Source organism: Cervus elaphus, chromosome 3, assembly GCF_910594005.1.
Source record: "Cervus elaphus chromosome 3, mCerEla1.1, whole genome shotgun sequence".
NCBI lineage: Eukaryota > Metazoa > Chordata > Mammalia > Artiodactyla > Cervidae > Cervus > Cervus elaphus.
Window position 1 is genome coordinate 30,801,686 of NC_057817.1, and position 24,849 is coordinate 30,826,534.

Sequence of the window (24,849 nt, forward strand, 5' to 3'; positions counted from 1 at the left end):
TCACATGGATACCTGGAAGGATGACTGGTACACAGAAAAACAGACAAGTCTAACAGAAGATAGCAACATGTACTGCATATCTAGTGAGCATTATCAGTGATTCATACTTGTATATTTGGTTCTTTGAAAAAATCTGAAATGTTGGTATAGACAGCAATGCTTTTGTAAGAAAAAAAATTAATAGCCTCTGATAGTGAATACTCACCCTTTTCCTGGGAAATGATAAAACCACATACACAAGGTAATTTTTGTAAAGTACACATTTAAATGGAGAGAATTTTTATGCTATAAATTATTTATGCTTAAATTATAAATTTTTATGCTTAAATTATTTTTTAAAAAGTTAGGAGTAGCTATAGTTTAAAAGCCCTAAAAGGAAAGAAAGACAAATTTAACAGTGTTAAACACTTCTGAAAAAAAAATTGAGTTCTGTGCATTTCTTCTTCCATTTTCTGAAATACTGAAGTAAGTGAAGTCAAGTCGCTCAGTTGTGTCCGCCTCTTTGCGACCCCATGGACTGTAGCCTACCAGGCTCCACCCCATGGACTGTAGCCTACCAGGCTCCTCCATCCGTGGGATTCTCCAGGCAAGAGTACTGGAATGGGTTGCCATTTCCTTCTCCAGAGGATCTTCCCCATCCAGGAATTGAACCCGGGTCTCCTGCATTGTAGGTAGACGCTTTACCGTCTGAGCCACCAGGGAAGTCTTCTGAAATACTACAAGAACATTTTTGTTGGCTGCGCTCCTCCTGAAACTTTAGTGATAAAGTTGCTCATATTTTAGGAATATTGGTCTGACATAAATGGAAGAACAGAGAAGTGTAGTAAATGAACAGTGTGAGAATGGATGATATAAATTTATTATAAAGTCATACATTTAGTGATTTGCTTTTGTTAAAAGAGATATCAACTGTATCATCCTGGGGAATAGATGAGGTATAAATCAATATAAACTTCCAAACAGCTGTATCCCTAGTTACAGAGGTTTGTTAAACTAACTGGTATAGCATTACATTTCATCTTACCATCAGTGCCTAAATCATCCTGGTCTCTGACAGTTTTGAAAACCAGTAAGATTGGCTTGATCTCTATCATTCAACATTCTGTAGAAAGTTTGAAGCCCTCTCTATGACTCCTGTGGATTCCCTTAGAGGCTTCTATTTATCGTAATCTCTAGCTCTGGGGCCTACTTCTGTTGAATTGATTTCGTTTGTGGATTGTCACTTGTGCTACCTTTTTTGCACTGTGGAATCTTAACCCCTTTTCTTGATTCTCATAACACTCAAAACCAAAGAACCCCAGTGATGAAAACAAGTTAAAACTACGATACGTCTTTTCTGGAAAGTAGTTTCAGGCACTCCCTTGCCTTTCATTTATTCCTTAGTTAGAATACAGTATTTACTAAGTACTATATTACCATTTACTGATGGCAGTAAACAAAGCAAGCATCTTGCCCTCATACAACTTACATTCTAGTTGTAGAAGAGATAAAACATGCTAGATGATAAGTACTTTGGAGAATGTAAAGCAGGGAAGGAGAGGGATTTCGTGTGTGTGGGTAAGATTGTTGAAGTTGGAAATAAGATGGCCAGGGAGGAAGGCCTTATGAAACTACAGTTCATCAAAGACCTGAAGGATGAGATGGCTGGATGGCATCACTGACTTGATGGGCATGAGTTTGAGTAAACTCCGGGAGTTGGTGATGGACAGGGAGGCCTGGCGTGCTGCGATTCATGGGGTCGCAAAGAGTCGGATACGACTGAGTGACTGAACTGACTGACTGACCGACTGAAAGACCTGAAAGAGGTGAGAGAGCAAGCCATGGGAATACTTGTGAGTAAGAGGATTCTAGGTTGCAAAGTTTGTGAGGTGAGAAGAGACTGGCATGTTTGAGAAACAGCAAAGAGGCCAGTGGGGCTAGTTACAGAATTGACTGAGGAAGACGGTAAGTAGTAGGAAAATGTGGTGGTAGAAGCAGCAGAAGGCTAGATAAAGTAGGCCCTTGTAAGCCATTATAAAGACAGTGAAATGGAGCACCATTGACAAGTGTTGAGAAGTGACATGATCTAGCTTGGGTTTTAAAATACTCATGTTGTGGGGAATTCCCTGGTGGTGCAATGGTTAGGACTTTCACTGCCGAGGGTCCAGGTTCAATCTCAGATCAGGGAACTAAGACCGTGAGATGCTGGAAGCTGTGAGGCGTGGACCCCCACCCCACTCCACTCCCAAAATATTCATTTGGCTGCTGTGTTGAAAGTGGACTACAGGAAGTCAAAGGTAAGAATACTCACAGTAACTAAGGTACCCGATGAAAGTGGCTTGGACCAGGTTGGAAGTGCTGAAGGTAGCAATAAGTACATATCTTGAAATTGGAGCTGGTAGGATCTGCTGTAAGGTTTGAAGAGAAATCAAGGATGACTCCCAGTTTTGGCCTGATAAGCTGGAAAGAAAATAGATGAAGATGACTTTAGAAAGTACAGGATTTTAGCATTAATTTATCCCCCTCTCCCCCAACACTCACTTCCTCTAGAATTAGCCCCCAAAACTCCAAATTAAAAATGTCCTTCAATTCATCTTTCCTTAACCTCTATTTATAAACAGCCTCAGGTCTACTTTAACCTGTTCAGTAGCTAACAAGATGTTCCTTGGATTAAAATCAGCCATCTACTTTGATGAAAAGCAGAAAGAATTTACCAATATCTTGACCGTTGAATAATTTCTACACCTCCTCAACTTAGAAGTGGTTCTAAACAGCATTTTTTGTCTTCTCAAGCTTAGCAGGATTTCACAGTCGCCCCCCTACTCCCTGCCCCAACTAAGGCCTTCTCTAGACTCCCTAATTAAAGCCTTTGTTGCATCTCTACCTAGTCCCTAATGCTTCTTTACATTGTTCCCTATGGTGGCTTTAATTTTCCTTTTTGATATCACTGCATTTGGTTGAAGATTCCCAGGTTTTCTGTAATGTGACTGCCTCCCCTAGTTTTGAGTTACAGGGTGTTTATAACAAATGTCTCTGTACTTCTGAGGGTCGGAGTGTTTGCTTATGTAACACAGTTGCTATTTAATGGTTGTATTGCATCCACAATTCCAAACTACTCTAGAATGTGTACTCCAGAAGAGCAGAGTTATCATTCTCATTCTCTGAAAATGCCTTCTAGGATTGCCCTCATCTTTGGGAAGAGGCACCTATAAGCCTTCCTTTCCCCGTTTTGGTTTTAATCACTTCTTGTGCCTAAACTTCTGTTCTGGAGCTTTGTACATTCTCTACGGTCACCATGCTCACCGGCTCATTGGTAGTGGAGAAATAGCTTACTTAAACTGACAGCAGATACGAGAGTTTGGGAAGGTTGGGATGCAAAAAAGATAAAGAAGGGTTATGGAGAGAAAAGTTTGGCTCATGTCTACCAAAGTCCTGGTGAGATGAAAGATGCTTTTAACTAAAAATCCTTAAAGGATTATAAGATTGGGATTTATCTGCCATTCTATATACCTGCGTTATTTAGCATGGAATTGTAGAATATTTTAGAGAAGCAAGGCCTCAACTAGAACTCATCTACTCAATTTTCTCATAACTCAATTTTCTCAGTCCAAAAAGAAAAAAAGTGAAAGTGAAGTCGCTCAGTCGTGTCCGACTCTGCGACCCCATGGACTATAGCCTACCAGGCTCCTCTGTCCATGGAATTTTCCAGGAAAGAATACTGGCGTGGGTTGTCATTCCTTCTCCAGGGGAGCTTCCCAACCCAGGGATCGAACCTTCCCGACCCAGGGATCGAAAAAGTGCTGGCAGACACTTTTACCATCTGAGCCATCTGGGAAGCCCTCTCAGTCCAATGCACTTCTCCATAGAAGAGACAAGGGATAAAGAATGAGTGTTAGTCGCTCAGTTGTGTCCCACTCTTTGCTACCCCTCTCCGCCAGACTCCTCTTGTCCATGGGATTCTCCATGCAAGAATACTGAAGTAGCTTGGCTTTCCCTTTTCCAGAGGATCTTCCCAGGGATAGAATCCGGGTATCCTGCACTGAAAGTGGATTCTCTACCGTCTGAGCCACTGGGGAAACTCAGAATAAGGGCTGGGTTCAAATTCACCTCCTTGCACTATTTACTAGATATGGGCCCGTTCTATTCCTCCATTATCTTATCTGTAAAATGGAAATCATAGTTTCTACTTCTTAGGGTTCTGAAAATTTAAAGTTTATATGTGTAATTTCCCAGGCTCAGTAAATACTTGAAAAAATGTTTCCATAAATAAACTGTTCACAAAAGAAAACTAAAGCCTTTTCCTGTATAAACAATGAGAGTCAAATGTACAGTGATTCTTTGGCCTCTACATTTCGATTTTGTTGTACCCACTGTGTAGGGGTGGTGAAATAGCTGCGGCCTAAGATCACACACAGAGCGCCCCAAATCCGCCTGGACATCAGCCACGATCGGAAATGGAAAGAGCCGTACCCACCGAGGAGGTCCCACAACCCACGCTCCCTCCGCCTCACTCTCTCTGGAGCTGAGTTGCTGACAGACACCTCTTCTAGCCACCCAGCCGCGCCCCGCCCCCTGATCTCGATAGATAGCCAATGGTGACACAGAGTCGTAGGCTCGGTATCCAATCAGTGACTGGGAGCCCGGAAAAGAATGGTTAGAGGTGGCTGGCGCTGCCAGAAAGCGAGTGGCGCGGCGCAGCGGCAGAGGTAAGATGGCGGCTGTGCTGGCTCTTCGCGTTTGGAGTTAGGCTGCTGCTTCGCCCCTTCTGTTTTTTACCGAGCTGCTACTCTGTCTCAACCAGCGTCAGGGTCGCTTTACTCCTCTAGGCTTCCAGGACCCAGATAAGCCGGTGCTCGGAGTCTTAGGACAAAATGGCGCTTGCACGGGCCTCCGAGGATGGGCAGGGCCCAGCCTTCAGCTTTGAGGCGGGCCGGGACAAAGGCGGCATGCGGGGAGGCGGAGGCCAGGGGTGGGGCGGGCGGCTCTGCGGCGTTGCGGCGCGGCGTGGGGCAGGAGCTGGCGCTTCCGCCTCTTGCTGCTTCTCCCTCGTGGGGGGACCGTGCGCGCTCTTGAGATACTTTCAACGTGGCTGTGGTCAGAGTTAGGGGACGGCTTGGACAGAGAAGTTGAGATGAGGCAATTTCAGTAACATCTTGGTAGACCTGGGCAGAAGGGAGTTAAGGAGCGAGACTTCCGCCTGGCGTTTTTAGAAGCCGCGCGCAGTCTGCCCGGGTATTGTGGAGCTGGGCTTTTCGGGAACGGTAAGGGCTGTTTGATCTTTGTGCGACCCTGCAGGTTTTGGTATGAACAGGATTCGGATTCACGTCTTGCCGACCAATCGGGGGAGGATCACCCCAGTGCCCAGATCTCAGGAGCCCCTGTCTTGTTCGTTTACTCATCGTCCATGTTCGCAGCCTCGTCTGGAGGGGCAGGAATTTTGCATTAAGCATATCCTTGAAGACAAGAATGCGCCTTTCAAGCAGTGTAGCTATGTATCGACGAAGAACGGAAAAAGATGTCCCAGTGCTGCCCCAAAGCCTGAGAAGAAAGATGGGTATGTGTGTGTTGTGTATATATATATATATATAGAGAGAGAGAGAGAGTGTTAGATACCTGTCGTATGTACTTTTAGCTTTTAAGTGAGAGGAAGATGTGGCAGGATGTGGCCTTGGAAACAGCCGCCAAGTTTTTTAGGTCACGTGTTTGTAAAATTGAAGTTATGGGTATATCCTTGGAAAATTTTTTAAAATGATGAAAATGAGGAGACATCTCCTAGTTGGGCCATTTTATTATCTCTTTGGCTATTTTACTTTACCTGTAAAATATTCTTAAGCCTAGGTTCCATGGCTCGTTTGGCTGTCCTTGAATCTTAGGTAGTGCAAAATTGTATACATGTGTATTTTTCTAGGAAAAGTTTTCATCATTTAAGCAAAGTATCCATGCAGAAATAATTTGGCTAGATAATTCTGCATTGTGTCCCACATCTTACTACCTGCAGTGGATTGATTTTGAAGTGTTATAAAATGTCAAATTGCTTTCCAGAACCAATTTTGAGAGATGAAAGTGGATCAGTGTGATTTGTTGCAAAATGATACCAGCATTTTTATAGTTGGAATATTTCCTTAGATGGATAGATCCCTAGGGTATGTTAACCTGCATTACCCTTCAGTAATACCAAATGAGTTGACCTTGCCTGTTAAATTATTCTGCCTCACTAGCATTTTTAATCTCTAAATGAAGATAAGAGTCATTTTAATTTCCTGAAAATGATCTAAAGATCACTGTCTGTGGAAATCATTGAGCTCTTGTAAGAGGGAGCATGAGTATAAAACGTTAATATTTTGTCTCCTTAGGGCATCCTTCTGTGCTGAACATGCTCGTAGGAATGCCCTGGCACTTCATGCGCAAATGAAAAAGACCAATCCAGGGCCTGTGGGCGAAACACTCTTGTGCCAGCTGAGCTCATACGCTAAGACAGAGCTGGGGTCTCAGACTCCAGAAAGTAGCCGCAGTGAAGCCAGCCGAATTCTGGGTAAGGATCTTCTCTCTCATAATGAAAAAACAAGAAAATTAACAAAGAACTTTGGTTTATCTCAGTGCCTTAAACATATGTGGCACTTGAAAATACAATATAATTCATTGCCAGTTTGGGAGAATTCAGGACTGCTGCTGTTCACCAGTCTTTTTGGTTTTAAGTAGTGTGTGCTTAGGTTTACTTTCCTGAGTTTGTGACTCTTTTAGTGCTATTTTTATACTTTGTTAGGTAAGATAATTTCAGGAAACAGAATAATTTTGAGTTGACCTTTCTGTCCTTTTGAGGCTATGGTTAACTCATTTGTGTTATAAGTACTTATACTCAGGAAGTATATTTCTTAAGCCATTTTTATTTGCCAGTGCTTCTGTATTAAGCATTTTTAATTTTAAGATTTGGATTGGTGTGTTAAGTAATCTAGTTTTGTGTGGTGGAGTTACAGAGGTGGGAAGTCTTAATGGCTGCTCTCCCTTCCTTGCCTCAGATGAAGACAGCTGGAGTGATGGGGAGCAGGAACCCATTACTGTGGATCAGACATGGAGAGGTGACCCTGACAGTGAAGCTGATAGCATAGACAGTGATCAAGAAGATCCCCTAAAGTAAGTTGTAACTCCACATAGGGCTTTAAAATATGTTAGTAGGTAGTATGTGGAATGTAGTACTGCATGCTGTTAATAGATTAATAAGCTAGGAGGGTTGAAGATAGCTTAGCCATTTGTGAACAGTAATAGCTTCTGCATATTAAAGTGTCATTGTTCATCACCATCTTGCCTCAGAGTAGGATTCGATGCTTTTTTAGAAGTCTTGTAGTTTGGGAAAATTTTTGGACATCAAATTCTACATGTGAGAAAGTGCAGGGGGGAAATAGATTTCTCGGACATAGGAGCTGAGAGATGGGTGGAGATCAGAGAAGAGAAAAGTGATGAGAATTTGTTGTTGACTTAAACCTCAGGAATAAAAAAACTGATTATATTTGAATAACAACTCCCCCCCCCCCAAAGTTCTGATTAATTTATATTTTGTTTACCTTTATATGTTTAAGAAAAATTAAAAGGTTTTTTAAGAGCTTCCTTTGGTTTCATGCCTAAGAAAGAGAAACTGATTTAGAAACCCAGGAGTAATCATCCTAATTATATCTCACTAAGGTTCTGCTCTTTACTTAACCCACGATTGCTTTGGAGTTACAGAACATTACCACTCAGAAGTCTAATGTTTCTGTGTCTCATAGTTTGGGTTTAGTTTTTGTTTTTTTCTACCTTCTGTCTCTTGATACTTCCCACTGACAGTTTAGGTCGAAGAACTCTTAAATAGTGGTAGGGGTAACGCATTTCTAGATTTGACTGTTTGACAAATTCTTAGAATAGCATCTTCATTCCTTGGATTCTGAAGTTTATAAGAAGTCATTTAGGGTTCTGTTTTCTGAGTATAATAATTTCATCTATTTTAAGTAATCTGAATATGGAGAGCTATTCAGAAACTACTTGTTTGGAAAGTCCATGTAAGTAGTTTGAGAAGGAATGCTTGTTTCTAGCAGGATATTTTCACAGTAGAAACTTTATACTAAGCCATGGATAAGTAGATATAGATATTATATAGAGATGTACATATAGATAGATATAGATGTAGTTGTAATTTATATAGTTACATTACATTGTGCTTCTGGAAATGCCATACTTGATTGTTTGAGGTGTACGTGCTGTAGGATCACAAAGTGATTGTCTTTTGGTGTGGTAAACACTCAGTTTGGAAGGTCCAGAAACTTTGTCTCTACTAATCTAGAGTGGGTCAGTCTTCACTGATCCACATTTATGCTAACCTGACTTACATACAGGAGATTTGGTGGTTTAGTTGCTAAGTCATGTCCAACTCTTGCGATCCCATGGACTGTAGCCTGCCAAGTTCCTCTGTCCATGGAATTCTCCAGGCACGAATACTGGAGTGGGTTGCCATTTCCTTCTCCAGGGATCTTCCCAACCCAGGAATTCTTCCCAGGATTCTTCTCAACCCAGGATTTGAACCTGGATCTCCTGCATTGCAGGCAGATTCTTTACCGACTGAGCTAGGAGGGAAGCTCTTACAGGAGATTGTTGCATGAAACAAAATACCAGTTAATTTTATGAGAAACATAAGTGTTAAAAGGGCTAGATGTCAGTTTCCTCTAAAAGGAACATTTAAAGGGAAAAAACAATTTAACACAATATAATAAGTGATTCCCTTTTTTGAAATTGGTCTAATAATAAACCTAGACTTACAATTGTGCATATCAGAGCAAGAAGAGTTAGTACATGATTTTTTATTTATTTATTTATTTTTTTTAGTACATGATTTTTTAAATTATAACTAGCTGTGAATATTTGCGGCTCCATCTTTAAATAAACAACTCATTTGTCACATGAACTAGGCCTTTACCTTAGTTAGGATGCTCATCCGCCTCCCCAAATGATTTGTTGTAAATTCTAATTGTAGTCCCCAGTTAAGTTCTCTTCTGACAGGGTACAATGAAATTAATTTCATTTTAACAAATGATGTTAGGTTAAGGCCTCAGTATTTTAGGGATACAGGCATTAATGCAGACATGCCCCATTTTCCTGAATATGAATAACCTCATCACCTTGTTTAAACATTAGATATTTTTAAAATTTTCACATTTTCTGAGTCTTAGATTTTGCCATTTTTATAATTTCAGAGTACTTTGTAGTTGTACTTTTCTTATACACAGGTATTATCTCCTGTTTATATTTAAGAAAAGTTTTTGGCAGAGATTATTTGCTCTCAGTCCTAAAGTTAATAGTTTTATTCTGTGTATTTCAGTGATTTAACAGTTAAATTTTAAAGAGCACATACTTTTTGGATTTAAAATCAGTATATAGTTCATGTATATTTTGCCTTTTAAATAATAGAAATAATTTTTACTAGGTCACAATATGAGAGTATCAAGTCAAGGTCTATATCTAGCTTTTTTTTTTTTTAAGAATAAGGTTTTTTTTTAAGTTTTGTTAATTCATAGTTGGTGGCAAAGCTTAAGTTGATGTGGATCTAGATCTTTGGCAATTAAGGGTTTCTCCAGGATACTATATTTTGAGAATATTTTTGGCTATGCTTTGTGGCTTATGGGATCTTAGTTGCCTGAACAGGGATTGAATCCAGGCCTTTCAGCAGTGAGAGCGCATAATCGTAACCACTGGACCACCAATTAAAAGTGTACTTTTAAATTAGAAGTTGTAATTATTTGTGATTTTTTGTACTTTAGTTAAAATATATTGAGATATATGCTACTAAATTAACACTTTAATTTACTGGTAAGTGATTTTTTCTGTATTAAATGGAACAAGACTATAGAGTAATAAAAGTTTTGAGTGTTCTGTATCTACTCCTGTTTAAACATAATGCAAATAACTGGGGGGCATAATGAAACATTTTTCCATCTCCACATTTTGAGATCATACATTGGTATCCGTTCTTGGGTATTTTGTTTTTTAATAACAATAGTAAAATGCTGTGAGAACATTCTTATGTAGTAAGGTGATTGTCTCAGCACTGACTGCTTGTTGAATAGCAAACCTAAGTCTAACCTTCACTCTTTGCTGCTTTTAAGCTTGGGTCTTATTGTTGTGCTTTCTTATCCTTTTTGAATCGTCTTATTCTAGACATGCTGGTGTCTACACAGCAGAAGAAGTGGCCCTGATTATGCGTGAGAAGCTTATTCGTTTGCAATCTTTGTACATTGATCAGTTTAAACGACTTCAGCATCTGCTCAAAGAGAAGAAGCGACGTTATTTACACAATCGCAAAGTGGAACATGAAGCTCTAGGCAAGTTTTATGCCAGTTCCAACAACCTGCCGTGGGTTTAACCAACATGTGAATTTGGTAGTTAGGCTTATTTCTTTTTTGTTACCTGGACTGGAAGAGGATTTGCTTTTGAAACTGAAGATGCATCCTTGGTTGCTTGGCAGATAACATCTTGACTGTTTTGACTTTCCAGGTAGTAGTCTCCTGACTGGCCCAGAGGGACTTCTGGCCAAAGAACGAGAAAACTTAAAGCGTCTAAAATGTCTTCGGCGGTATCGTCAGCGCTATGGAGTGGAAGCCTTACTACACAGGCAGCTGAAGGAGCGCAGAATGCTGGCCACAGATGGTGCCGCCCAACAGGTATATAATTTGTGTATATACCTCTAAGGTGTATACATTTGCTTTTACAGAGTTATGGTGAACACTGTTGTACAGTTTTGGTTCTAAACTCTATAACTTACTAGGCTTACAGGGCTTCTCTGGTGGCTCAGATAGTAAAGAATCTGCCTGCAACATGGAAGACCTGGGTTTGATCCCTGGTTTGGGAAGACTTCCTGGAGAAGGAAATAGCTATCCACTCCAGTATTACTACCTGGAGAATCCATGGACCGAAGAGCCTGGTGGGCTACAGTCTATGGGGTCACAAAGGGTTGGACATGACTGAGTGATTAACTCTCACTTTCAAAATTTTTGTTCTGAAATCTAACTTACTGGACATGGGGTATATTGGGCACTTACCTGGGAGTCCAGAGATGTGTGTTTTAGTTCCCTTCTGATCAATTCTGTGCCTGCTCTGATAAATGAACTTCTCTGGACTCTTATTTTCATCTGCATATTGAAGGATTGCCATAGATTTCTAAGTTACTTGGTTCAGAAATGTTCATTTCAGAAATAGGCACAGAACACCTAACAGTTTGGGACTCTTGTTTTAGAAAGCAGAGAAATAAGTAGAATAATAAGAACAATGAACGTCAGTACGTTTGATGAACCAAGTTAAGTGATCATTTTTAAATTTGTTTAAAATGATTTTTAAACAAAACATCAGTAAGAGTAATTCCATTTTTCTCATATTTTTTGAGGCTTAACGTAAGACTATAAGACAAATAAAAGGTAGTTTGAAAAACACTAGGCCTGTGTATCACACTTTTGTAATATGGAGGAGTTGTGTTTCAAATTACGGTTGGCTCGTTATTTGGACATGAAGTTTAAATTTTTTTTTTCCTTTTGCATAGCATTGGTGAATAAATTGTTAAATGATAGATAATTTATTTTGACTAATGTGTTTTCTCATTTTTTAGGCCCATACCACTCGTTCCAGTCAGAGGTGCTTGGCCTTTGTGGATGATGTTCGTTGTTCCAATCAGTCTCTTCCAATGACCAGACACTGCCTTACCCGTATCTTTTTTGCTCTGTTTAGTTTGCTAGCTAATCTGAAGGGTAGTGGGGATCTGTGATAGTTCAGTTAATTGAAGGTCTTTGTTTTCTTTTGGCCCTGAATCAAGGCCAGCAGTTTACTGACGCTGTTGGTTTCAAACAGGAGCCTAAAGAAGTCTCTTTCTATGGTCTGTTGGCCATTTCAGATCTTCGAAATGTAATGGTCAATTCATTAGAAAGAAACATCTCAGTCACTGGTGATAGGGGCTAATACTTATTTGTAGTTGATTAATACTGGGATTCCAAAATTTAGAGATCCCTGGTTTAACTTTTTCATTAAAATTATAGTAATGTTAAGTCCAGTTACTATAATAAGAGAAAATTGTGTATCCAAAAACAGTGGGATGGTTCTGAACTGTGAGCTGTCTTTGAATATTATCCTTTTGTGTGGTCAGGGCCATGGTTGTATATTTTAGTTTTCATTCAAATGGGACACCTTACGTTTATAATTGGGTTATAAAATTTTTTGAGTTGTGTTATTAGATTGTGAAAGTGCATCTACATTATGAACATTGAGAAAAGTCACTTTTATAGTTAATGCACTTTTAAAATATAATCTTCATTATATGATATCAGTATATAAAGTTTTTATACAGTGTAATTAAAAGCTAAAGATAAATACTGAAAACATAATTGGGCAAAGGCTACCTACGGACAGATTAAAAGAAGTGGCTGATAGTTGAAAAGTATTCATCTTCACTATAAATAAGTGAAATAAGAAAACAAGGAAGTTTTTTTAATCTCTGCATTTTGTTTTTCTTTTTGGCTGCACTGCCACAGCCTGTGAGATCTTAGTTCCCTGACCAAGGATTGAACCCAGGTCCTGGCAGTGAAAGTGCTAGGTCCTAACCACTGGACCACCAGGGAGTCCCCTAATCTAGAAATTTGATACTTATCTAGGTATGAAATAGTAAGTTTCAAAAGTTTGTGAGGGAATAGTGAAATGGGCCCTTCTAAACACTGCCAGTGAGACTGTAAAATGACACAGGCTTTTTACAAAGCAGTTTGACAATATTCATATTCTTTTTTTTTTTTTTTCCTTTTTTAATGTTCATGTTCTTTGACATCTCTGGGGATTTAAGAAGATAATCAAATACATATTAATATTTTTACATAAAATTTTTCCAACTAGAGACAGCCTTAAAGTTTTCAGGGATGGAAAATAGGAAAATTTTGATTAAATGTAGTATGGAATATGTTCAGGAATTAAACATATTTAAAGTTTATGAATGACAAGAAAATGATAGTGACACAAATAGAATATGGAATTCAGTAGAGTATGGTTTTAACTACGTGGAACTAACACTGGGAGGGAATATAACAGAAATGTGACTATTTTTGGATGGTGGGGTTATGAATGCCCTTTTTCCCTCTGCCTTGTACGTTCAGGTTTTCTTCAGTGGCCTTGAATTACTTTATAAGGCAAAAACCCCAACTTATGGATATTAAAGAGTATTCTAGACTTTTTCTTACTGCAGTATACTCAGTTTATTAGAATTTTAATATTTTAAAAATGCAAAGTTGAACGTAAAATGTGTTTGAAAAGAGAAGGGAAGTATTATTTTTTTTCTCTTTTATGCTCTTTTCCTTTCCACTCCATGGTTGCCTAAGTCACTTACCCTTCCTTAAGTCCTTATCCCAGAGAAAGATGCGACTGCCATTGGTGACCTGTTAACTCTTTACTCTGGTCTAATGGAGACAGCCCTGGACTGAAAGTGAAGGACCCAGTCTCTAGTTGTAGGTCAACCATTCCCTTCTTTGTCTGTTGTCCCCATCTGAAAGGAAAGGGGTGGAGGAGGGGGGTAAAAGGATTTTTAGGGATATTGTGATAGTAAATAAGAGGCTTGTGAAAGTCCTTTGAATTACATGAAAAGTTCTAATTAAAACATTTAATGGATTCACATTTAAGATTTTGATAATTTAAACAAGATCGGGCTTCTTAAGCACACAGAGATTGCAATTTATTGTTCACTTGAGCATTGATTTTCATTTCAGTAGTTATTTGTTTACAGTGAGCTACATATTGTACCCTGAGAGCAGTGGCTCTCGGCTGGGGCCATTGTCCCCCATTTGGTAATGTGGAGACATTTTTGTCAGTCATAGCTCTGGTGGGGGTTGCTGCTGACATCTAGAGGGCAGAGGCCGGGAATGCAGCTAATAGACATTTTACAGCACACCCGTGGCCATAATGCTAGTAGTGGCAGTGCTGTGTAACTCTGTTTTAGAGGGTTTGGCAAGTTCTAAGGATGGATTTAAAAAAGGAACTTTCTTCAAGAGGTTTTATTTGGCTTAAAAATTATAATGTACGTTAGATTTTTTACCTTTAAAAAATTACCTTAAAATTTGGAGGATTAAAAATTACCCATAGTTGCATAATTAGTTTCTAGAAAATTGGGTACAATCAATTTATAGAAAATTGTGCTTTCTGGTTTAAAAAATAAGCCCAAATTTGAAATGACAGTTGTCTATTAATTTAGGGAAAACAACTGTGTAGGTAGGATATCAGGAAATGCTAAAATTTGAGAAAAATGTATTTTGTAGACTGACTTCTGAAATTTTGTTATCTAATCATGATTTCAATGTTCGTTCATCCTACAGCACTTCTTTGCCAACTTGGAAATATAGCCCCTTTCTGCTTCTACCCATAGTAGAAGTTAGGGCTCCTGGAGTGTTCTTGGAGTGCTTCTTTCCATGGGCCCTCTTAAAGCAAAGTGTTCCCTGCTAGAGTATGATACCTAGTTACATTACTAGAGCTTCTGTTTTCCCCAACACCCAGTTTCTTTTAAACAAATTTATGTAATAAATATTTTGGAAACAAAGTTCAAAATGTTTTTTTAAAAAAATAAAAACAACTTTCTGCCCATCTGCTTAATAGCAGAAACAACATTGTATCTTTTGACTCTCTGAAGGAGTTGGTAGGGGCCTCTGCAAGCTATTTGCTTTTGCCCTGACATGTTTCTTCTGCATAGGTATAGATTTCTAGGATTATTACTGTTGACACTTAGCACTATGTTTTTAAATGTTTTATGTTTGACCCTCATGGAGAGAATGAGATTAGTGTCTACTCTAAAGGATAGATCCTGAAATGGAGGTTGGGGACTAGTTTTACACTACTGGTAGAGCTAGAATTACTCTAGTAAATGAAAATTTGAGAAATAACTTTAAAAATTGTTACCTGCATTTGATTCTGTATCAGATGTAACTAATAATCTTGTGTAGTCCAGACCTTGAATTTTACATGGCAGACAACATTTTGTGCCTTCTTAGATAGATCCATTTTATTTCCCTTGACCGTTTTTCTACAGATATTTGTCAGGACACGAATCAGGTTCTCTTCAAATGCTGCCAGGGATCTGAAGAGGTACCCTGCAACAAACCAGTTCCTGTAAGCCTTTCTGAGGATCCTTGCTGCCCACTGCATTTCCAGTTGCCTCCTCAGATGTATAAGCCCGAGCAGGTACTGTCTGTGCCAGACGATCTGGAAGCCGGCCCCATGGATCTGTACTTGAGTGCTGCCGAGCTTCAACCCACTGAGAGTTTACCTCTGGAGTTCAGTGATGTAAGTTAGAGAAGCTCTGCTCTGGTTGGCCCTTGAGGCAAGGCCTTATTTATTAATGGTGAGACTAGGTTAGTCATTTGTGGTTTTAAAAAAGAAAAAAGCTGATAAATTTTTTGAAATGATATGTATGGTTGTATTTGTATGTTAACATTCGTTTAGAGACAGTTTAAATTTTACAGAAGTTTTTCTGAGGGCCTGATAAGGGAAATTATAAACTAAGAGAAGTTGGAGGAAAGTCTCTTTGTGATTGGATTTATGTAGCTGGGAAATTTGGTGCCCATTCACAAGATAATTGACTAGAATCTTAACAAATACAAATGAATTCTGATATCCATTCAGCAATGTAAAGTGTTTGGTTGTGTAGTCAGGGTTATCATTTTTAGATGAATGTGTCCCTCCTAAAAAACAGCCCTAAACTTAGCTCTGCCTATTGTTTTTCATTTTTGATAATTATTAAAAGATTCTTTTGTGAAAGGACTCAGATATCAGTGAACTCTAAATATTTACTGTGACAACCTTCTAAGTGTATACACTTCATTGCTTTTTTCAGCCTGCTCCTCAACTGGTCCCAGCTCTTAAGCGCATCTCTGATTGTATTTGCTTCCCTAATTAGCACTACCCTACTGTGTCATTCACTTTAGGGATCAATTGACGTTCCTTCTCTTTTGGCACTTGCCTTAATCTTTAGCTTTCTGAATAAAGGTTTTCATTATTTATTATGAAGATAAATCTTCTGAATTTAATAAATAAGATGTCTTGTATATAACCATGGCATATTTAAAGTGACAAATCTAAATAGAAAATTTAGTAAAGGTTGCAGTATTGTTTATGTAGGGGTAGAAGCAGGATTTGGATGGCCTCCAGTGTTGCTCACTAAAAAGATACATCAGGAAAGGCTAATATCTTAAAAAGCCGTACTGATTCAGTAAACTGATTCAGTGAATCAGTAACCTGATTCCATGGAACTCCCTGGAGGTCCAGTGGTTCGGACTGGGTGCTTTGACTGCTGTGGCCTGGGTTCATTCCCTGGTTGGGGAGCTAAGTTTGCACAAGCCAAGTGGTATGGCCCCAAAAGAGTGAACTGAATAAATTTCCTTGCCCTCTTTTTTGATTGTATGCTGTCTGTAGGCTTTTTTAAAAACAACCTGATCAAGTACTACGTTGCCAGATTCCCTTCACATAGTAATGTATATATGTAGAAATTAGCACGTGTTTTATTTAGATGTACTCGATTATTGTTATTTTTTATTTCATGTGATTGTTAATTTCTAGAGCCATTTCTCTTTTGACCCTTTTGTTTCCCCTTTCACTTGTTTTTGTCGTTAATTTTAGAGTGTGCTCTCAAACTTTTGATGATTTAGATCTGAGAAAATGTGACTCTTTTTGTTGAAGATTACGTTCTTGTTTGCTTTTCAGAGAATAATAACACAGAATGTTAGCGATTATGAGATGTGAAAGAATGTATGAGAAGTAACTTTATTTTTGAGAATCTAATGAGTTTTTAAGAGGGACCTTTGTTGTTAGAGGCTTAAAAGTGATAATTAGCTATTTGTACTTGATCATCTATTATGTCTGTATTAATGTACTTTAGATGAACCACATTGGTCGTTTAAAAAGTAGTTTTATTCTTTGGAGGTAAAAATTCTCCAGAAAATGTTGAAACACATTCAAATTCAGTTTTATAAAAGAATTTTTGTCCTCCCATAAATTCTGAATATACTAGTCTTCTGGGAAAAAATAGTTTCTTAATTATGTGAATTCCACCCAGCAATCTACCTATGTTCTTTCTTAGATATCATTTCTGTAACTTAATAATAATTTCTGGTAACTTGTGGGAGGACCAGGTATCAGACATTAATACTTGTCTGTTTTCTGTCCTTTGATCTAAGAATATTTGACAAATAATAATTTAATACCTTAATCCTATTACTTTGAGATTGCTCTCTTCTTGTGTTTGTTTTTTGAGTTCCATTTTTGACATCAGAAATGTGGATTCTATCCTATATTCTGGTATGTCTCTACATATTCCTCTTATGTTAGGCATTTCTGCTGATACTTTCTTCCTTTCTTATTTTAGGTTCCTGTTCCCAATTTTAATTCTCATAACAGACAACATTCAATATGTGAAGAAAACTTTTTTAATATCTATTTTTCTTTGAAAAATTTCTGTGCCATTGTCATCTTGAGACTTTGAAATGTTTTGCCACATTACTTACATGGGTTCTTTTAAATTTCACGTTAGTTAATTATGCAGTTGACTCTTGAACAACATGGCTTGAGCTTGTGTGGGTTCACTTATTATGCAGATTTTTTTTTCAGTGAATAATTTTTACAGTCTTCATGATCTGCAGTTGATTGAATCTGAGGGTACAGAACCATGGACACAAAGGGCTGCCTTGAAGTTATGCACTGATTTCTGACTGGACATTGTTGCCCCTAAACCACTGCATTGTGCAAGGATCAAGTGTATGATCATTGTGCATGCTAAAAGAATTGGATAAAACTGTTCGCAGTCTTTCCCCCCTCCCCTGCCCTGCTTCTGTCTGCAGCATGCAGGATCTTAGTTCCTTGAAACCAGTGCAGGGATCGAACCTGCACCCCCTACAGTGGAAGCACGAAGTCTTAACCACTGGGCTGCCAGGGAGTCCCAGCAGTTAATAGTTTTAAAGGTGTGAGAACACTGGTTTCTGTGTATAGAAGTTTCTGACACATCTGAAATAGATGTTACGTAGCCAGCTATATCCTTTTCCTTATGTTTCTGCTTAAATTGAGCAGCTTTAAGTCTAGCACATCCTTTATCAGTTCGGTTCAGTCGCTCAGTCGTGTCCAACTCTGTGACCATGGACTGCAGCACGCCAGGCCTCCCTGTCCATCACCAACTCCCGGAGCTTACTCAGACCCATGTCCATTGAGTCAATGATGCCATCCAACCATTTCATCCTCTGTCGTCCCCTTCTCCCACCTTCAGTCTTTCCCAGCATCAGGGTCTTTTCAGATGAGTCAGTTCTTCACATCAGATGGCCAAAATATTGGAGTTTCAGTTTCAGCATCAGTCCTTCCAGTGAATATTCAGGACTGATTTCCTTTAGGATTTACTGGTTGGATCTCCTTGCTGTCCAAGGGACTCTCAAGAGTCTTTTCCAACACCACAGTTGAAAAGCATCAATTCTTCGGCGCTCAGCTTTCTTTACAGTCCAACTCTCACATCCATACATGACTACTGGAAAAACCATAGCTTTGACTGGACGGACCTTTGTTGGCAAAGTAATGTCTTTGCTTTTTAATATGCTGTCTAGGTTGTTCATAACTTTTCTTCCAAGGGGCAAGTGTCTTTTAATTTCATGGCTGTAGTCACCATCTGCAGTGATTTTGGAGCCCCCAGAAATAAAGTCTCTCACTGTTTCCATTGGAGAAGGAAATGGCAACCCACTCCTGTATTCTTGCCTAGAGAATCCTGTGGACAGAGGAGCGTGGTGGGTCACAGTTCATGGGGTCTCAAAAGAGTTGGATACAACTGAGCGACAAAACACACACCCACACACACAGTTTTCACTGTTTCCCCATCTATTTGCCATGAAATGATGGGACCGGATGCCATAAACTTAAGTTTTCTGAATGTTGACTTTTAAGCCAACTTTTTCACTCTCTTTCACTTTCATCAAGAGGCTCTTTAGTTCTTCACTTTCTTCCATAAGGGTGGTGTCATCTGCATATCTGAGCTTATTGATATTTCTCCTGGCAGTCTTGATTCCAGCCTGTGCTTCATCCAGTCCAGTATTTCTCATGATGTACTTTGCATATAAGTTAAATAAGCAGGGTGACAGTATACAGCCTTGACATACTCCTTTCCCAATTTGGAACCAGTCTGGTTCCAACTGTTGCCTCCTGATCTGCATACAGATTTCTCAGGAGGCAGGTAAGGTGGTCTGGTATTCCCATCTCTTGAAGGATTTTCCAGTTTGTTGTGATCCACACAGTCAAAGACTTGAAAGTTATATTCCTTCCTTTACTTTAATTATCTTGAGTATATGATTCTTCATTTTGGTGATCAAAACCAAGGGAAAGGATTTCAAATTCTTAAGACCTATTTTTAAAGCATAGAATTTCGCTTTTTTCAAGAAGCTGAATTACTGGAGACATAGATCCTCTGTAAAGTGCCTTGAACACAGGACAGCTTAAACCCTTGGATAGTTTTCACTCTTGGGAAGCAGAGTTTAGCAGTAATGCTTAGAAAGCAGAGGCATGAAAGTGAGTTTGACACATTGTCTGAGCTTTTACAGCTCTTTAGGCCCTGAATCAAGACCAGTAGTTTGCTGTAGCTGTTGGTTTCAGACAGGAGCCGAGAGCATTGTCTTCCTATGGTCTGTTGGCTTCAGCCCTCCTGTGGGAATAGCCAGTTCAATTGGAAGAAACATAGTCTGTAAAATATAATGTTGTCGTGTGTGTATTTTAAACGGCAGTTGGATTATGTTAGGTTTAAAAATCAGGGACTTATTCTCTGTGGGGATAATGACTTAACCAAAATACTTCCTGGCCATTCAGAAGGACTTTGAGTTTTTTGTCTTCCTTCTTTCTTCCCTGTACCTCGTCCTGTTTTTACTCGCTGGCTGGCTTTGCGGCTGTTAGAATATTTATCAAGTGGTCTCATATTGTCCAATCTATTAAGTCAGTATTTCATTTTAATTTATAATTACGCTGCTGTCCATTTTAGAGGCATCACTCATGAACTTAGAGGTTGAGTGCAGCTAGCCTTAGAAGGGTATGCCTGTTTTGGGGAGGGCAGGGTGCTGCACAGGTCTAGTTCCCCAACCAGAGGTTGAACCTACACTCTTGGCAGTGAAAGAAAGCATGGAGTGCTAACCACTGGACTGCCAGGGAATTCCCAGTATATGCTTCTTTAAAATATTTTTTATTGTAAGATACTTATAATGTAAGATTTGCCATTTTAAAACATACTACTCAGTGGTATTAAGTACATTTAAACTATATTGCAACCATCACCACGATCAGAGTTTCCATTGAATTTTCCACAGAACTTTTCTCAGTGGAGACAGAGACTGTATCCATTAAACTGGAACTCCCACATTGCCTGTCTCTAGCCCTTGGTAGCTACTATTCTACTTTCTGTCCCTGAATTTTCCTATTTAAAAAATACTCTTTTTAAAGCTACTATAGTGGTCTGCAGTTTATATTTGGCAGCAAGAATCAGTACTTCTCAAGCTTGTCCCATTTGTTGCATGCACATTTGTTATTGTTTAAAGGTAGACGAGGGGTGAGGGAAGGAAGGGAGAACTGCTGTGAGTTGCTAAAAGTAGGCAAACTTTAGCTTGTTGGCTCCCTTGGTGTTGCTGATAGGCTTTTTTCTTTTTCTTTTCTTAGGATTTGGATGTTGTGGGTGATGGTATGCAGTGCCCTCCTTCACCCTTGCTTTTTGATCCTTCACTAACCCTTGAAGATCATCCAGTCAAAGAAATTGCTGAAGGCCCAGTGGATATTTTGGCAAGTGAAGAATAACTTCAGCCAGGCAGAGAGCTCCACGCTGGCTGTGGTTGGCATGTGCTCCCGGGGGTTGAGGTGGTCATCACTAGCTGGAAGGGTGCCCCTGGTTGCAGTTTTCCAGATGGGCCTTAGAACACTTACTAGCCCCTGGTCCCCATATCTGGGAGAGCAGGACATAAATTTATTTGGTTAACTAGGAAAGGTTGAGGCAAGGAATGTAGGTAAATTGTTGATATAAGGGAGAGTTCAGTATTGGAATTGTTTTCATCAGAAAGTTAAGCACAAGCAGTGTGATTTGGTTTCTTTGAGCTTTGGGTGGGACACTCATGGCCCTGACTGAAGACCTGCAGTTACACTATAGCTGTTGGTTTCAAACAGAGGCCCAGAGCACTGTCTTCCTGTGTGATCTGTTGGTTGTTCTGGAACCTCAGCAGGGAATGGCTATTTCATTTGGAAGAAACAACCCACAGCTTTCCTTTGCATTGAAAAAGCCTCGGCAATGCTACCAGTAATGATTTGTGACTCCAGGAGTCAGGAATAGTCAAGTATGGGGAAGAGCAATTACATAGAGTTATAAATATCTGCTGTCTTGTTCTGGCTACTTACTATACATGGGCTTTATATAAGTCAGATTCATGTTGCAGGCCACAATGAATGAGTTTGTAACCAAACTGACTTTGTTTTAACAGGGCCAGATGCAGATGGCTGGAGATGGGTGCAGATCACAGGGACCTCGAAATTCTGAGAAAGCCCTTGCACCATTGCCTCAGAGTGGAGTGGCTACTGCAAATGGGAAGCCGGAACCCCCTTCTGTTAGTTGATGGCTTGTTCTGGGAACCAGTTGACTTTGGAGGATTTGTATTTCCCATTCTTTCAACAAGTATTTCTGACCCATCTCTCACTATAAAGGACAACCCAGACTACCTTGTTTTTCTTTTGGGTTATCGAGTGCTCCAGTCAAACAAATGTTGAGGGCAGGGACCAATTGTGTGTACAAGCTGTGGATGTCTTCCCACTCCATGCCAAGGGGGAGAGGTAGGTGGTTCCCATCAGAGCTGCTGGGATTGAGAGTCCTGGAGACTGTGCCTAAGGGAAGAGAGGTTTTTGTAATGCTGTTTCCCAAGTCTTGGGATGTTGAGGGACCCAGTGGTTGGTTATCTCTGTCTAGCAGCCTGTATTTTAGCCTTTCCTCGCCTCTCATCCTTATTGGGTACTCCGAAGCTCCTCTCCTCAATGAACTCTGACCCATAGCCTCTGAGAAAATAGCCCACAGGACTGGGCCTTGCTAAACCATCCATCGTGCTTCTAACCTATGTAAATTTCTGTAGTGGCTATCTTATGTAAGATACAATAAAAATTATTGTACATAGTTTCTATTAAATGTTGAAGTGTTATGAAAATGTAGAACAATGAGTTGAATGCATCTTTGTGTTTGAGAGTGTGGTATCTATATGTTGGTGGGGGTGGGTTGGGAGCTGTCTGATGGGAAAGGGAAAACAAGACAGATACACTTAAAAGATTTAAAAACCTGTAATAAGTAAATGGAAAGGGTTCCCTTATTAAAACCTACTTGCCTAGTTAATGGTATTTGCATATTCCTCCCAAATGTCTTCTTTCTTTTTTATCTTCACTGCTCCCTCTTCCCACTCACATTTTTTTCTCACAATTAATGGTTGATTGTTGTCTAAAAATTCTCTTAAGGCTAGGAGTGTGTGTGTGTGTGTGTGTGTGTGTGTGTGTGTGTGTAAAGACTAGGAGTGTGTGATCTCCAGGGTTCTGTAAGGTTAGGAGTGTGTGTGTAAAGCTAGGAGTGTGTGATCTCACCATAACATAATACGACAAGGAGGCAAAAAGTTACCCTTTGTAAAAACGGAATAGAGAAAATAAAATATAGTTACATTATCACCGTGGCTTTAGTTTATTTCCTGGGAATGGTCAGGAAGTGACTCAGAAGACCTGTCAGATGAATCCTGAGATCACCTTTAATAGGGCTTGCTGTATACTCCAGTTTATTTGTTCCCACTGCTTTCTTGTCTAGTACTTTTTACACTATTCATGAACATCCCTTATGCAGATTGAAAAACTTCTGCAACAAGATTAGGGATTAAAATATCTTCTTCCCATTGTTTTTTTTTTTTTTTTTTTTTTGCTCTACCACACAGTATGTAAGAGCTTAGTTTCCCAATGAGACCCCTGCTCCCTTGGGGTGGTAGTGCAGAGTGCTAACCACTGAACTGCCAGGGAAGTCCCATCTTCCCATTGTTTTAAAGTTACTGGCAAATTGGTAGCATCCACGTCACTCAGTCTGGTGGTTTTATAAGTTTAACAGGTTCAGGTACCTTTGGGTGGAGGGTGGGGTGGGGGGGGGTTGCAGTGTGGAGTAGAGGCCATGGAACCTGTATCCTAGCACCCAGAGATTTTGATGGCCATTTTTCTGCAAATGCAAAGTGAAGAGTTTGGAAAAGGCTACTACTCTCCAAGGTTTTATCTTCTGTAATTAAGATTTGGTAGGAAGAGACTTATTTGGGCTGCATTATAGCTCAGGAAATGCTGTTGGATGGGAGTCCCTAAGCAAAGGGTTACCTGTTAGAAGACATGGCCTGCCTGTAGTGGCAGCAGCCTGAGGGAGCTCTGGCCTCCCTGAGATCTAAAGATGGAGCTGGAGCCCTACTTCATCCAGGTGATCAGTCAGTTACCCTCCTGGAATGGAGCTCCTTTCCTGGACAGAATTTGAAGTTCCCTGGTGGTACTGCAGAGGAGGAGATGATTGGGGGTGTGATTGACTCAATGAAAAGGAGTTTGAGCAAACTCCAGAGAATAGTGAAGGACAGGGAAGCCTAGCATGCTGCTGCCCATGGGGTCGCAAACAGTTGGACACGACTGAGTGACTGAACAACAAATGGATCCTATCCTTCCCCAGCAAGAGTGCCTTTGGGATCAGGACCTGTAATCTCACAGAGCCTAAAGTCAGGTGGAAATACCCCAGCAGGTCATAGGTGTAATAAGTAGGCCTACTCTGCTTCTGTCTCTCTGTCCCAAGCCCATTTTTTTTTAATTCCCAGGGGAATATAACAGTTTATAGAGATCTCTTATTTAGGGCATGTTGTGCCTGCTGAAGAGGGCTTCCCCAGAGGCTCAGCACCTGCAATGCAGGAGACCCGGGTTAGATTCCTGGGTTGTGAAGATCCCCTGGAGATGGAAATGGCAACCCACTCCAGTAATCTTGCCTGAGAAATCCCATGGACAGAGAAGCCTGGTGGGCTACAGTCCATGGGGTCGCAATAACAATCAGACACAACTTAGCGACTAAAATAACAACTAACAACTGTGTCCTGAAGGATAGCACCCATCCTTGAAAAGTATTTCCTCCATGCTGGTGTTTCAACTGTACCTTCAGTAGGCTGTTCCAGGGCTGTCTAAGGCCAGCTGCTTCTGGATGGTGCAGTGTGTGATATGATCAATTGATTCTCCTTTGCTGTGCAGTGGATTCCCTAGGTGCCATGTCGTGGAATTTCATGCCTGCGGTGCTGCCTGAAGCCCTGTGAACGGGAAAGGCAAAACCCGTACCTGGACTAGGCATCCCTGTGAGGATGTATCACTTGCTCTTGAAGGACTGAAAGGGCCTGGTGTATTCTGCTTACTACCAAGAAGGTGGTGTGGTTGAGGGATAGTGCGTAACGGGGGGTCAGGGGTCAGTGTTGCCTCTGTTGGCTGCTTAGACGTTTGGAGGGGACAGTAGCCAGGTGATAACTAGGAGTCCTTTTCGGTATAATCTCCACCTTTGTCTACTTCATTTATGTATCTGTCCTGGTTCTAGGGTGGTGATGAAGGACAGTTATCAGCTGATCAAGTCCCTTTGTCTACTTGGTTTTTCAGTGCCATTTTTAAGTGGAGAATGCTTTCTAGTGGGTGTTAACAAGTGATAAGAGAAACATTTTCCTATTTCATGTGTATTCTCATGTCTTGTTATGTTATCTTTACCTCACTCTCTTTGTGTCTTCTAGTTCCTTTTCTTCCAGTTTCCTGACCAGTCAGCCAGATCCTTGGTCGCTGCTT

General features: G+C 40.0%; 1 protein-coding gene, 1 long non-coding RNA gene and 3 other non-coding genes across 7 annotated transcripts; 4 read left to right on the forward strand and 1 right to left on the reverse strand.

The window, feature by feature from the left end:
• Positions 1-657: 657 nt before the first annotated feature.
• Positions 658-4,465, reverse strand: LOC122682640. The gene is made up of 3 exons (XR_006337461.1): positions 4,351-4,465; positions 2,291-2,439; positions 658-716 (listed from the first exon to the last, which is right to left on the reverse strand). It is a non-coding gene; the product is annotated as an uncharacterized LOC122682640 (long non-coding RNA).
• Positions 4,466-4,535: 70 nt separating this feature from the next.
• Positions 4,536-22,197, forward strand: KANSL2 (KAT8 regulatory NSL complex subunit 2). Of its 3 annotated transcripts, none has more exons than XM_043885594.1 (10): positions 4,536-4,685; positions 5,275-5,533; positions 6,333-6,511; positions 6,996-7,110; positions 10,159-10,322; positions 10,495-10,661; positions 11,600-11,696; positions 15,041-15,192; positions 20,674-20,793; positions 21,483-22,197. In XM_043885594.1, the coding sequence occupies exons 2-10, from the start codon at positions 5,283-5,285 to the stop codon at positions 21,612-21,614; spliced, it is 1,377 nt and encodes a 458-aa protein (XP_043741529.1). In that variant the 5' UTR covers positions 4,536-4,685; positions 5,275-5,282; the 3' UTR covers positions 21,615-22,197. The 3 variants fall into 3 exon arrangements, with proteins under 3 accessions (XP_043741529.1, XP_043741510.1, XP_043741519.1); XM_043885575.1 differs by having other exon boundaries at positions 4,537-4,685; positions 15,041-15,294; XM_043885584.1 differs by lacking the exon at positions 4,536-4,685 and having other exon boundaries at positions 4,947-5,533; positions 15,041-15,294.
• LOC122686286 lies at positions 11,788-11,923 on the forward strand. Its single transcript, XR_006338687.1, has one exon. It is a non-coding gene; the product is annotated as a small nucleolar RNA SNORA2/SNORA34 family (small nucleolar RNA).
• Positions 19,580-19,711, forward strand: LOC122686290. Its single transcript, XR_006338691.1, has one exon. It is a non-coding gene; the product is annotated as a small nucleolar RNA SNORA2/SNORA34 family (small nucleolar RNA).
• LOC122686296 lies at positions 21,120-21,258 on the forward strand. The gene has a single exon (XR_006338693.1). It is a non-coding gene; the product is annotated as a small nucleolar RNA SNORA2/SNORA34 family (small nucleolar RNA).
• Positions 22,198-24,849: the final 2,652 nt, after the last annotated feature.

Bases quoted from the DNA above. Each gene is read 5' to 3' on its own strand.
- KANSL2 (XM_043885575.1), top strand. From the start codon at position 5,283: ATGAACAGGATTCGGATTCACGTCTTGCCGACCAATCGGGGGAGGATC. The intron at 5,534-6,332 runs GTATGTGTGTGT...TTGTCTCCTTAG, and splicing joins AAGCCTGAGAAGAAAGATGG to GGCATCCTTCTGTGCTGAAC. The intron at 20,794-21,482 runs GCAAGTGAAGAA...TTGTTTTAACAG, and splicing joins AAGGCCCAGTGGATATTTTG to GGCCAGATGCAGATGGCTGG.